The sequence below is a fragment of the Coturnix japonica genome, chromosome 19, assembly GCF_054131305.1.
Source record: "Coturnix japonica strain WE chromosome 19, WE-NBRP24, whole genome shotgun sequence".
Lineage (NCBI taxonomy): Eukaryota > Metazoa > Chordata > Aves > Galliformes > Phasianidae > Coturnix > Coturnix japonica.
In genome coordinates, this window is record NC_140681.1 from 12,766,654 (window position 1) to 12,781,208 (window position 14,555).

The following is a 14,555-nucleotide window of genomic DNA, read 5'->3' on the forward strand; positions in this document are numbered from 1 at the left end:
CCTTTGAATTGAGGAAGAGGTAACCTTTAGTCGTACGCAGACAAGATCATTTCAATTCTAGGCTGAGTCTGGCAAAATTGATTGATTAAGAATGCGATGTGCACATGGGCTTAATTTCTCTTTCCCTGCTGATAATCCCTATGCGACGATCAGATTGTGGAGTTGATTTTATGTATATTTACCATAGATTTGATGAACTCATTTCTTCTCCATTCTCTCCTGATCTTAAAAATATGCCAGATTTCGTTTGTTCTTTCTTTACAGCTCCCTTTTAAACTTCATATTCTGTAGAACCAATCCCATCTTTGCCAAAAGCAACGGCAAAACCAGCAACAGGTGTTTGCTGTGAAATTCTGACCATACTCAGGCCTCAGAAGGAATTTAGACCAACAACAGGCAGTTCAGACCCCGCTCAATCAAATAGGAGTCAAACCCCATTAATTTTTCCCAGCGAGAGCCCTAAAGCTCCGTGGCTGAGGTGTGCCAGAGCTGCCTGATTTGCCTTCAATCTGTGTGCTTGCTCTGATTCAGGCTGGTAAAAGTGCAGTCACTGACATGTATTTTTCCTTGTACATAATTAATTTTAACATATTTTGCCATTTCCTCTCAAAACTCATTAACAAGAATAAAACCATTATATTTGCATAAATCAATGACTAAGCACTAACTAGGTTGTTAGAAACATCAGTATTATTTGAAAGCAGATCTAATTATACACCGCATCACATATTGGGTATTATTTCTGTTGGAACTGCAATGTGGCTAAATATTATGAGTTCATTCTCATTTATCTGCCTTTACCTCCTTCATTCTGACTTGTTTAATTCAGAAAAAAGCCATAAATGTGCATCGCTGTCCCAGTCTGAGCTGTGGTGACACAGTGCTGTTCTTCATAAGAGTTATGGGGAGCAGGGAGAAGGAAGGGAATAGGACAGAATATTTTAAGTCATGGGGCTGAACTTCCCAAGAGGGTTTGGGAATTACTGAAGAAGTCTATGTAAATGCAAATCAATGTGAATCAGTTCAGCTTGGCATCCAGAAGTCCGATAGATGGGTTGAACTGGCAGGCTCGATCTTACTTGTGCTAACCAGCACTATGATGGGCTGCAGCTTCTGGCAGGTCCTCAGCAAGACAGATATTTTTTTCCCCTGAGGGTTTTTATTTTGCAGCATATGTGTCATTTCCTGAGGCTGATGCCCTGCTGGTTGGTAAGTGCTCTGTCTTCTGAAGGAGGCCCCTGACATATCAACTACGCGTTGCCTAAATAATGGGAAAGACTGCACAAGATCTTTCAGAATTAACTCCGGTTCTCAGGGTGGACTCCTGTTACACACAGCAGCAGGGAGGCTGACAAGGCACTCCAGCTGATTCTTGTCCTTTGCCAGTCATGTAAGCAGGGCTTCACATGGAGGCAGGGAGCTGGGAGAGCAGCTGGGAGCCAGGAGGCTCTCCAGTCTGACACACAGTGTGCATATCTTGTCTAAGGAAGTGACTCAGCCCTTCATTTCCAGATCCATCTGTACAGCTCATTAACACTTTGCCAAATAATTCATAATAAAAATCAAAGTTCAGCAATCAAGACAACAAATTAGGAATCATGGAAATTGTGGCTGAAAAAGGTTGAAAAGAGAAGTCTGTGGCAACTAGGGGACAGTGCATGAAAGCAGAGCATTAACCTGCAGCAAAATGATCAATTTGGTTGCAAAAAGAATAATGAACACTGTAGAAAGCTGGTGCAGTGGTAGATAACACAAACATACATGGATGTTGTGCAGTGCTCAGAATCAAGACACCTCAAGGGAACCTCACAGAGGAATGCCCAGAAGATGTGCACGTCCACCTCGACACCTATTCATCTCTTTTCTTGAGACTTCTATGTATGTGTGTGGCACAGGATAGTGGGTCAGAAGATTAAGTCACCACTTCTCTGCATCTCTTCTCTAGTAAAGCTTTGTCATCCACAGGGATGGGGATTTCAGGGTTAGAAAGTGTCTCATTATGACCTTGGTTTCAAATAAGACAGAAAATCAAAATCCCCATTTTTCTCCTGACACTTTCATCACAACATCAGGGCAAAAATCATTGCAGTGATACTGATGGTGAGAAGTCTGCTTCAGAGCTTCCCCATTGCAGTGGGAATCTGGAGATGGTTGTAAGGTTTAAACTATTGTAAAAGGGAACAGCTACATGCTGCTTCAAGAGCTGCCTTAAAAAACTATAAATCTAATGTCAATTGCACTGAACTACATACTCGGCTAATTGCAAAGCTTTTAGCTATGTTGGTTGTCCATGCACTGCTTACTTCTCTGCCCAGGAGTCCCAAATTACACATAATGGAAAAAATTAAAGCATTAAATGGTTACTGCAAGTGGCTGAGATTGCAGCCTGTCATAACATCTCTTACGTCACCTGCACAGGAAACAAAAAATGTTATTGTTTGGGACGTTTCCATCCACCTAGAAGATATCAGGAAGGCCTACCACTCGACTTTCACATGAAAAACTGCTTATCTTCGAATGCTACAAAATAGAAAAAGAGGTGTTTTGTTTTTTCTTTTCCTTAGAATTCTTTTGTGACTCTGAAAGACCTCAGAAAGCTATACTGAAGTACTGTGCAGATTAGTGAGTAAAAAGATGGAGAAAAATAACAGATAACTCGGTTTTGGTGGCTAACTTTTAAAGTAGCATGCCTTGAAATACAGCTTGGTGCTGGAGGGTCTTGTCACTGAGATGGAATGAGGGCTCCTCAAAGGAGGGGATCCACAAAGGGACAAGGACACAAAGCTTCTCCCTGCTGAGGGAAGGCCTCTGCTGGTGTAAGCAAAGCCAAAATGTTGTGCAACAGAACCAAATGGCTGCAGATATTTCCCCATCTGTAGTTTTTCATAGTTACTGATGTAGTGTTCGGCTTGAAGGTGCCACGAAAAGTCTTCTTTCACTACATATGACTTGAACTATTTGGAACTCTTGGAAAATGTAGTCATCAAATTGGGCTGGCCTTAAACTGATCTCTTGCAGTACTTTCAGCATGATAGATTCACCACTTATTACTCAGACCTTTCTCTTTTACATTACTAATGTCCTGAAGGTGACATCGTGTGCATTCACTTGGTGGTACTGCTGGGCTCCCCATTCTGCACTGCTCCCAGATCTTGCTGTTTGGCAGCAGTAAGAACAAAGTCCTCCTTATAAATGAAATGTCATGCAGTTCGAGAGGCTGTAGGAAAGCTGCTTTCACTTATAGAAATGGCAGTTATTTACCTTGTCTTCCTACTTTTAGTTATCCGGAGAAAAATGTAACAAAACAAAACATTTCAAATGCATCATGGCATCCCTTATATGACAGCATCTCTGAGATGAGCCAGTTAGCAGGGTGGCACGGTGTGAGAAAATTGGATGACCTCCTTCTGCTGTTCAGAAACAACACTGTGAGCCTCGCAGCATCTGTTTGGTTTTTTTTTGCTTTGCAGGAGTGTCCTGGAGAGAAAATGATCATCTGTTGTCAAAAAGTAACACCTTTTCTAACAAGAACATTAGAATTAGAAGCACAAACCTGGAATTATAGCAGCATGTTATAAATGAGAGCAGCTGGAGCACAACCAACACACAGATCTTTGCTTCATGAAGAAAGTATGGGAAAGGTAAGGCTGATATCTACCAGCACAGTAAACGCTGCACAGGCAGAAATTACTGATGAGAATAAGAAATCCTGACGTGCTAAAAATGTCTTCGATCCTATCCATTCCTCATGGACATCTCTCTTATGGTATTTGGTAATCAGCCGCAGGCAGTTTTGTTTGTTTCAGAAATGTGTTGTTGAAGAGCAAGAAGATTTTTTTGACAGTGGGCTGGGGAGGCCATTGGCAGCAAGGTGCAAGAGCCCTGAGCACAACAGCTGTTCAGGAGAGGGTTTTTAATGAGTAGGATTTTCACTTCTACTAAGAATTATTTCTTTGGGATTGAGTGATGTTCTCAGGATTTTTTTTTTTTTTACTGTTATTGGGAGTTATGTGAAGGTCTGAAGGTAGCCACTGTAATGGGAGCTACATTCTACTCGTACAGCATATGAAAAAGCCCTGTCGGAATTTCACAGTGTGGTGCCAAGAAATCCTCAATTTTCATGTGCTTGACTGGAAGAGGTCATTTATCTGTGGGGTTTTTTTGGTAATTAGAAACTTCTCTAATTGCCATTTAATATACAGAGTGGTATCCAATGATTATTATCCTATTCACTCAAGTGACTCTCTGGTGGTGGCTTCTGTCTGAGCCCGATCTTGTCACATCTAGATTCAGGATGGCTCCACAGCTTTCCTGCCTTGAATAGAAGTAATTATTCAACCAAACTATATACACTGTTGTTATTATGTCAACATACCCACTTCCTGCTGAGTATTAAACTGAATTATTCCTGGACTGTGCACCAGAAATATGACTAATAACAAGCTCTGATACAGAAGATAGCAAATGAAGGCAAAGTAATAGTAATTTTTCATTTGAATTGCAGCCAAATTGGCTGTTTCGCAGTACATGTCTACGGCAATTATATGTTGTTTTGCTTCCTAATGCTGATTTGCTTCCACAGCTTATGAGCACGAATGACAGGGAAACAGTAGCACAGTGGTTTTGTATCTGAGCACTCCTGGCCAGGTGGAGAAGGCAGCCTGCCTGAACTGCTGACCAGACCTGCTTGAACACAGCCCATCTGTAAGGTGATGCTTTTGCTGAGTGCCTCTGACCCTGCTGAGCTGCCTGTGGTATTACTGCACTGCAGTGGGCACATGGTTGAGCTTTGGGAAACCACGCAGGCCAAAAAATGCAGTGTATATTGAAAGTTGTCATCCTTGCCAGGCTTCAACAAGCAGCATTGGGAGCTCAAACTGCAGGTTTGTGCTCTGCTGTGGGGCTGTGCCAAGCTGCTTGAAAGGCCTTTCACTCCTTTTGTTATTGCAAAATTGGATGTTGAGCTCTTCAGAACTGCTGACCTGCTGGGTTAAGTTTGCAATCAAACCACCCAGGGGATGTTCAGCAGGTCCAGTTTGGTTTTGCTCATGGTCAACTTACTCAGTGCTTTTAGGACTCAATGTTCCCAGCAGTCTGAAGAAATTTTGCCCCTGCGTGCCTTTAAATACACAGAGGAGCTCAAATGGAGAAAAATCAAAGCGGAAATTGCTTTGGTGTTCTGATCTCTCCACTAGAACAGTTGTATTTTGTAGCTCCACAAAATAAGATGATAACATTTTAATCAGCAGTGGGATTAACAGAGGCTCTAGAAAAGATCACTTGAAATGTAAGCTTCTCAGAAGAGCCAGGTAGTATTAATCTAAGTACATTGCAGTTTACCCGGTGCCACTTTGTTTTAAATTGATCATTTTAAAGCCATGGATCTCATTCGTTTTTCACATTTTGATTCAAACTAGACAGATGTAACTTAAGGCAGAAGAATGAGGGTGATTGAATTCTTGCTGAAGAAACACAAACAAGTTCCACTTTCATACATACAAAGAACAAACCTGACTGCTTTCCTATGAATCGTCACTGAGTGGTTCAAACCGTGTCCTCATAAGGAAAACCTGTGTGTGTATAAATACATGCACATTACATAACACTGCACAAAGTACTTCCATCTCCTCCTTTATTCAGAATTTGATGGCTCGCTGCTCTTTGAAGGGGTGGTTTTGATCATGAGAAGATTCCGCTGTCTGTATACAGAGCTCTCTCAATGTACCCATCTCTTCAGGAAGAGAAACGCCATCACCTTTGGTGCTGTGCACCCTTACCAGATTCCGGAAAGTTAAAACAGCGGGTGGGATATTAGTGGAGTAATTTTCTAAATGGCAATATTTGTGTAGATGCCTTGGGAACTATTTGCCTTTCCTGATGAGCAATTATGCGGCAAATTGGGAGTAATTGCCACATTAGAAGTAAAGTATTACTTCAGTATATTGGAATAATTTTTAATTAAGGAGAACTACCACAGGGACTGTATTTAAGAAAACAAACCACACGACTGTCACACAGCTACCCCAGGAAATGCTTTTCCCTGAGTGTCTCTGGGCTGTTTCAATCCAGAAAATACAATTCCTGAGCAAAATATCCTCCCTGCCAGCTCTGCTATTTTTACTATTTCACAGTAATTCAGATTCATTCTTCCCCCCTAACCTCCCCCCAATCCCTCCCCTGCTTCTACCTGAGCCTTGCAGAACCTTCAAAGATGGAAACTTGAGGTTGGTATGTTTTGGTGCTTAAGTAAGAAAGCCTGCAGTACCAATTAAGGTTTTTCTGGTCTACAAGATAAAAATAAGGCAAACAAAGCCTCATCCTCAGGTCTGCATTCCTAAATCAAACCATTGTGTGAAACTGATTGCCTTTTCACAGATTGTTCTTCAGATAATTGAGCTGCTTTTTAACATCTCTCCTACATGGGGACTTCCAGTACTTTTACTACTCTTCAGCTCCAGAAGCTGCACTTAGGTCAAAACATGGTGTTTAAAATCCTTCATGTCTGAGATAATTAGTTTCTTTTTGAATACCTTTTCATTAAGAGAGAGTGCATTGTTTTCCACTGTACAAGCATTGTCATACAGGATTTGTATGGGTGGCTATTTCTCTCCAAGCAATGCTGTCATTTGGTCTTTGCTACCTTAAGGACTGAAGTTTTAAGGTTACGTTGGGCTTTCGTGCAACCCTTACAAGTACAATGTGTTCTAACTCACAGCTTCAGAATTCTAGTCATTATTGAATGGCTAATTTGGAAAGGTAAAGATCTGCAGAGTTTTATGCAGATTCACTTTACTTACCTGGGGTAGAGATCAAAACGAAGTTATCTCCAAAAACTCTGCCCTGTTTTTTGGTCCCTGAACACGGAACAATGTAATCAGTGCTCACCTCAGCAAAACCAGCAATTAGATGAATGTGTGCCCACCAGCAGGACCTGCCAGCTCCCTCTGTAGCCAAAGAGGAGAGCAGCTCCTGCCGTGTCTGAGGAAGCAGTGTTCTATCTGGAATTTTCTAAAAAGTGTGCAAAAGTCTTCAGTGACTGAGGAAGACAGTAAAATAACCTCCCTGCTCATGCCATTAGCTTTTAGGAACAGCCACCATCATGCAATAAGATATTACAAAAGGAACAGAGGAGTTAATTGCAGCCACAGCTTACGCAGCCCTGGGATGGGAGCTCATGCTGCAGCAGGGGAAGCACTCTCTTGATGCTCTTATTCCAAATCACACTTAGATGCTTTTCTCAGCGTGTAACCCAACTGCTTTAAGCAACGTGTGCTGACATTCATGCAAAACTCTGTTAAGGTACAGTATGAACCCCCAAGGAAATGAGTGCTAATACACCCTCACTGCCTTTCCTCATCACAGGAAACAACTGTTCAGAAGGATGCCCCCAGCTGCTCCTTTTCACCACTTTCATTATCTGCTCGCAATGTAAGGGCTCCTTTGGTTTCAGTGTTTCAGCAGTGAAGCTTTTGAAGGTAGAGAAACCCTGAAACTGTTGCCCAACTGCTTGTGCAAATGGGAACTGTGATGAGTGAGTTAGCATGGATAGGAAACTGTAACAGCAGGTGCACGAGGCTGAGGGTCTGCAATAGTTTGGCTTTACCTGCAGCTCTTGGTACCTTTGAGAAGCTGCAGGTCTAAAGAAGTATTTGTTCCTTATGATACATGTGGATTTGGCCACATTTAATTCAAGCTAATATGTGAACGCAGCCCCAGGTCCATTATGCTTGGCCTCTGGCTTTATGATTCACTTGCAGCTCACCCCCAGAGTGCATCCTCACAACCGTGGTAATTACATTACTAATGGGTTGAAAGTATCATGCTGCTTATTATACCCATTGCAGTGAAAGGGAACTGTTCTATATGTTTTACTTTTCCTAGAATATTTATTTCCGACACTGACTCAATAGAAGAGTATAGAGCACACTAGAAATAGCAGCAGTTAGTGCTTGAAGATGAATACTGACTGTTTATGATTTATACAGTTGAAATGGAAGAACTGTGGGTTTGAGGCTCTTCAGAGTAAATCTGACTTTATAAATGCCTTCTTATTCATAATCACAAGAGAAAGAAATACCTTCAAACAAAATCTATTTGCTTTTCATAAACAGAGAAATGAAATATGTGTTCTATGTGGTTTATTTTAAACGTTCTAGTTGAAAAACCCTCAGAAATTCAGAACTGCTTACAACAAACATATAGCTCTGGCACAAGGAGCAGCTTATAAGCACAACAGATATTAAGTATGCTTTGATCACCTGCACCAGAAAGGCTGAGTCAAAGTCTGAAGTAGTGATGGAGCACTGGGTGGGGAAGCAGGGCCAACCCAGCACAGCTCAGGTGTAAGCAGTGCAACTGAGTGATGGAAGGGCTGCAGCCAGGATCCACCACTTCCAGCCCTCGTTTAAGGGTTGGCATACGTTTCCTGCTAGGGATCTTTATGGTTCTACCTTCTTTTGGAGGTAAGCAGTTATTTTTCCTCTTTCTTTCTATGGCTGTTGCATTTCAGCAAACCCTTATTTGCTGCAGTCTAGGAATTTGGTGCTCTGCTGCCATTGCTGTGCTTTCCATGGTGTTATATCACTGTTGCAGAATGTGGAGGTGTGATCTCTACTGGTGCAAGCAAAGTGATGTGATTGAGTAAGCAATGAGCAGGTCTGCTTTTGTTATCAGTGTTTTCAGAATAGTGTGAATATTACAGGAATCTGCCTTAATCCTTCAAAGCTCTCTGTGACCCCATTCCCTTCCAGCCCAGCCAAAAACCACAGTGACGTGCAGCTCTCTGGGTTATGAGCTTACCCTGTGCTAGAAGGGCTTCACTTGTAGCTCTAGCATGGAGAATCTGCTCTATCTTCCTTGCTCCACGCCTTTGGTTGTTTAATGTCCTTTATAAAACTTAAAAAACAGGGCTGTATTTTAATGCCTGAACTCTGACAGTCAAGATATTTGTACCAGTGGGCCAAGCAATGACTGGCTTACTGCAGAATTCTGTGCCTGAGTTTTGTTATTTATCCATTAGGACAAATGTTTTGAATTCTAAAATACTTAGACAGTTAATGATGGAAAAATTGCATATGCTGTGCTAGTACTTTATCAAAGAGGTGAGGCTGGCTTTAATGTGCAGAGCATGCTGTGCAGAGCTGACTTGGTGAATTACTGGTGCAACTGAGAATTCAGGTATTTGTCTGAATATATGAGGGTTGTTTGTTGTTTTTTTTTTTGACAAATCTTCGAGCAAACTGATTTTTGTGCAAAGAGATGGAATCAATGAATCCACACTAACTGCATCTTTACATGAAGGGGGTGTTATCTCTGCCATTTCTTGCCCTACTCAAAGGGAAACAGCAGAACCCCAAATCCATCCCTGTGGGGGAGAGCTGAGCCTCTGGTGCCCAGTGCTGGAAGTGGTGGGAGAGGTGCTGGAGGGGTTTGTGGGCTCTTTGCATCACATCTGCATGCAGGATGGAGGAGCTCCTTTTCTCACTCCTGTCTCTGTGGCTGCTATGTACAATGAGGAGGGTTTTTTTTCCCAGTGTTGAACTCTATTTCTGCTCTTGTGAACCAGATCACACAGACTGTGGTTTGACATGGAGTGGTGCTCCAGCAAAAGCAAACACGATCCTGAGTGATGTCTTCAGACTGCTTTATTCAACAGACCTTTTTATTTATTTTTTGCTCAAATGTGCAGCACAGCGTGAATCAAAGTCTCATCTCAAATTGTGTTTAAAAAGAAAAATAAGACATGAGGCACAAGAAGAGCTAAATACACAATAACCTGAGGCAGGAAATCGTGGCAAACCATGCTCTGTAGAATTAAGGTACATAATAGTGACAGCAGGTAGGGATTTTTACAAGTAGGTATAGTTTTGCACAGTAAGGAAAGGTCTGTTATGAGACATTCTTTGCTGATTTCATCTTAATGTACCACGTCTGCTGTTGCAAAAACTGGAGCCAACAAAACAGGTTTTACTACTGCCCAGCTGTGATTTGTGAGATGCAGATATGGGCTGAAAGCACTCAGCTTGAGCTTTCTGCTGGTTGTTGGGATTTTTCTCTGGTTGCCACCTGAACCATGGCAGAAATGCCATCTATACCTGTTCTGCTATGTGCCCAAAGGACCTTGGTGTGGGTTGTTATTTTTAACAGTTCTTTTATTTTACATGTATTCATGACGTTAGGTGAGTGGTGGAACAGTGGGAATGTTGGCTGGGGAATGGCTTTATGGGAGGAGATGAGAACTTGATAAGGGAATTTCAGGTGTGATCAGTGCAAGGGAAATGGTGAACGTGAGGTCGGTTTGGGCTGATGAGAAGAATGGGGTTGGAGCACAGGGAGAGATGGTTCTTGACCCTATGGAAATGATAAGCTCCACAGGATTAGAAAGTTAGCATGTCTTCTATACGTGTTGTAGGAGAATAAAACATATTCAAACAAATATTCCAGGCCAGTGTTTGGAACCAGTGCGACATGTCTTTCCTGTGGGCAGTGAGAGCAGCAGTAAAATCCCGTCAGCTGGGGGCTGGGCCAGGCCATGATGTATGAATGCAGAACTGGAGGAAGGAGGGACTGGGAGGCTCTGGTCTGCAGGACCGACAGTGAGAGCCCCAGAACTAACAATGCAGCAATTGCAATGGAAGGAAGAATGAGAGAAAGACTTACATTCAAATGAGAGCTTTTAGCTGCTTGAAAGCAATAGACTTTGTTTTCCTGAGGGTTTCAGGCAACTGCCCTTACTAGAAGCAAGATATCAGAAGGCTGCTAAGCAGACTTTAACATGGCTTATAGTTTTCTTAGTGTGGCACTGTGATGACAGCAACACAGCCTGTACATTGTAATACACACAACTCATGTCTGCCTTTGCTCCATTATGAGATGCTACTTGAGGGCCCCTCATGTGGTTTTTTCCTACCAGGAGAGGAACAGATTGAACTACTGTAGCTGAAGATGTTTGCTTTACATGCCAACAACTTGCACATAAAAATGACTGCAAAGGACATGTTGATTTCAGCACAGGAGTCTTCATCCACTGATGTCAGGTTAAAGCTCTTTAAGTAAAAACAGACTGACTCAGGACATACACTAATCAGTGCACAGACCACATCTGCCTGTAAAGCAGGTACCTCACTCGGCCGAATGGCTGCTTCCAAAGAGTCTGTGTAGATTTACTGTAGCTTTGTGTAAAGTGATTTGGCATTTTAGCTATTCATTATATTCAGCTCTGTCTACAGACCTCCCCTGGACTTGGAAATCCTCAAGGGAGGAATATCACTGGATAATAATTATCAAAATGAGACATCTGATTGGTCAGCATACCAAATACATTAATCAGTGCAATCCACTTTCTCAAAGACTTCTGTGGATATAATACTGCTGTCCCACAATAAGGAATGGAATTGCCGTCTTCAAACGAGTCACTCCCACCCATCAGCTGTGTAAATCCAACTGTCATACAGTCGTTTGTTCTCACTGAGCTGACGTTACAGAAGCCATAGTTCAGTGCCGGGGATGGTTTGCTTCCATCCTTTTAAGACTTTTCTTGATTTGCTTTATATCAAGCAGCACAAATGTCAGCCTGTTCCCTTATTAAAAAGTGGCAACATCAGAGCAAAGCTGTCACCTCTCAGTGTTTTGATCTGATTGTGGGTGAGGAGCTTTCCAGAGAGGTTCCTAAGGGAATCTTTTAAGAAGCACTGACTTCACTGATAGAGGCACAGAGATAAAGCAACAGGTGCAGATGGAGGAGACAGACGGAATATTATCCCATTCTCTGTAGGGTAACATTCACTTTCAGGATTCTATTTTTCCTTATTTCACATATTTTTTTTCATCTATTTTGCAAGCTGCTTCGAACTTCACTTTGTTACAGCTATTTAAATAGCTTCAAATCATTTAGTTGAATTGTTTCACCTTGAAAAGCATAAATCAAGGCATTCAATAGAAGCTTTTTTCCCATGCCCTTTCTTCAAACAGTGCTTTAAAATGAAGCTGCTATGTATCTACATCCATGTACACATTCATACACCTACTGTATGCTTCCTCTGCTCCCACACAAAGCCAGGAGCTCACAGCATGCACGGTCCCACGCTTACACTGTAGCAGCAACATACTATTTCTTTGAAAGTCTTCCTCATCTCCAGGCTCCGGAAGGCATAAATGAGCGGATCGATTACCGAGTTGCACATTATCAAGACCAGGTAAGTATTGAAATGTGAAGTGTAGCAGACACAGTATGGATTCATCGGGCAAGAAATGATGAGAATGAGGTGAAGGAAGAAAGGTGCCCAGCAAACAATGAAGACACCCAGCAGTATTGTGATGGTGACAGCGCCCTTCATGCAGGTCCGCTGGGAGGGCACCCCATCCACAGGGAGGGCTGCGATGCGCTTCACGTGCAGGCGTGCAAACAGGAACATGTGAACATAAAGGGAGGCCATGAGGAAGAGCATGGTAAAGAACATGGTGATGAGACAGACAATGACTGTTTTGCTTTCTGAGTAGGCAATGAATATGATGCCGCAGATGATGCAGGCGATCCAAATGAGCACGATTAGGGTTAAAGCTTTCTTCACAGTCATGATACTGTGGTAACGGAGAGCATAGAAAATAGTTATGTACCTGTCAATGGCTATAACCAAGAGGTTGCAAATTGAGGCTACCAAAGAAATGCATATCATTGAGTCAAAAACATTGTCCATGTGCTGAATGAAGTGGTCATCGATGACCAAATAGCCGCTGCTCAGGATTGCGATCATGATGGTCTCCAAGGCATTTGACATGCTCACTAACATATCTGCCACAGCCAGGCTACAGAGGAAGAAGTACATGGGAGAATGTAGGTTTCCATTCTTCAGCACTGCGAGAATGACGAGGATGTTTTCCAGCAGGCTGATGATCCCTAAAGTCAAGAAGACCTCAGCTTTTATGAAGACCTGCTCACAAAATCCATCACTGCTTCTGTTGCTGAGAATTGAGTCATTGACATCCTCGGTCACGTTAAGCAGCACAGGCTGAAATGAAAAGGCAAAGTGTGTGCTGTTCATGGTCAGCCAGGTTTGCAGGAGATAACAGAGCCGGCAGAGCAAAGCTTAGAAGAAGAAAAGAAAGAAGGGGAAGAAGGGAAAAAGAAAAAAGCAAAAGGAAAAACGATTCCTTCCAAGTTGCTGCAATGCACGAGGGGCAAAATCAAGCAGGAGTTCTTGTTGGTCACTTCTGCAAGCAGAAACCTAAAAAGAAGAATCTTCATTTACAGTGAGTCTCGTGTCAGTCCCAGCTGCTGCTCTGCCTCGGAAGGAACTGAACTTAAAATCGGGCATCAAGCTGCTTCTTCTGAAGAGAGAAGCCAGCAGCAGCACGATGCCGGCTCCGAATCTGCCGCCGAAAGCCCCCGCTGTGCTGCCGAGCGGGCTGCTGCAACTCAGGGCTTCGATGGCAAGAAAGGTAAAACAACATAAAACCGACAACCCCCCCCCAAGGGCTTTATACACGTGTGAGAGGAAAACCAACTCCTACTCCATCCTCCTCGCCGAGCAGCGGCCACTGCCGAGCGGGCGGCTCGTTGAGTGACAGCGCGGCTCAGCGCAACCCGCGTAGCGCTCCCTGCTGGATGCAGCCGCCGCGGTGCGTTGGTCCCGGGATGAGGATGAGGATGTGATGGTGCCTCCAGATGGTTCGGATTTGTTAATTTTCTTTCCTATATTTGCTCACAAATAAAGCAAAGCGCAGATGTGTAGCTCTGGCTCCTGCTAGTTGATTCTATGGGGCTTTTATTCTCCTCCACCCCCACTTCAGAAGCACGTTGTTGTGTATAGGCAGCAAAGGGTTTTTCCAGGGGCTGGAGCCTCAGCTGCTTGCTTACCTGGAAGTTAATTTGTAGCTGAATCACTCTCAAGCAATCCGTGGTAGTTCAGCCTTCAAGGATGGGGTTCTTCAAGTTCAATTGCCTCTTTTTTCTTCTTTTCTTCTATTGTTCAGTTTGTAAGAATGGAAATTTTATGTAGGTCTGGTTTCCTTGGAAGCATGTCCAATGGCCTGAAGTATTCCTGCCTTCTGACTTCATTGCACTTGAGCTTTGCCATTGTGGACGTGATGGGACATTACGAAGGACAGAGCTTGAAATGAATTAGTGTCTTGTGCAGCGGCAGCTGGAGCCTCCTGGGCTGAGAGCAGGATGGGAGGCACAGCTCCTGTTTGTGAGAAGAAGCACTCACCATTGAGGCAAAGTCCTCCTGGGTTTGGCTCTGGGTCACCTGCTGGTGTAGGGGCATTTATGCTATAGATACCCACAAGAAAACCAATTCCCAGGAGTGTTTTGCAATTTGAACTATTAGAATCCTATTTTCCCCACCTGGTTGGATGCAGCCATGGGCTGTGCTACTTGTGTTAGGAATTCAGAATTAAATGAAGTTGTTACTCTAGTTAAAATGCAAAACCAGATTTGAGTCATGATCAGTATAAAGCATGTATGAATCATCATATATGATGTATTGTTTTGAACGTGATGGTTTCATCCATAAATAGCCATCAGCTGGAGAAATGACTCAAAGGTAGAAAAATCC

The 14,555-nt window shown here is 43.0% G+C and overlaps 2 protein-coding genes across 3 annotated transcripts in view; one reads left to right on the top strand and one right to left on the bottom strand.

The window, feature by feature from the left end:
* Window positions 1-3,475: 3,475 nt before the first annotated feature.
* The window catches only part of LOC107323232 (uncharacterized), a 40,956-nt gene continuing 29,876 nt past the window's right edge, over window positions 3,476-14,555 (top strand). Inside the window, exon 1 of one of the 2 annotated variants that reach the window (XM_085519806.1) lies at window positions 3,476-3,641. In XM_085519806.1, the coding sequence (XP_085375932.1) occupies window positions 3,579-3,641 (63 nt within the window). In that variant the 5' untranslated portion in view covers window positions 3,476-3,578. Of the gene's footprint in view, window positions 3,642-8,370; window positions 8,463-14,555 lie in introns of those variants that run through there. The other variant, XM_032448583.2, reaches the window with a different exon arrangement.
* Window positions 9,627-13,555, bottom strand: MC3R (melanocortin 3 receptor). Its single transcript, XM_015881722.3, has one exon. It carries the CDS (start codon window positions 13,038-13,040, stop codon window positions 12,063-12,065), a length of 978 nt encoding a protein of 325 aa, XP_015737208.2. The 5' UTR covers window positions 13,041-13,555; the 3' UTR covers window positions 9,627-12,062.

Bases quoted from the DNA above. Each gene is read 5' to 3' on its own strand.
- MC3R (XM_015881722.3), bottom strand. From the start codon at position 13,040: ATGAACAGCACACACTTTGCCTTTTCATTTCAGCCTGTGCTGCTTAAC.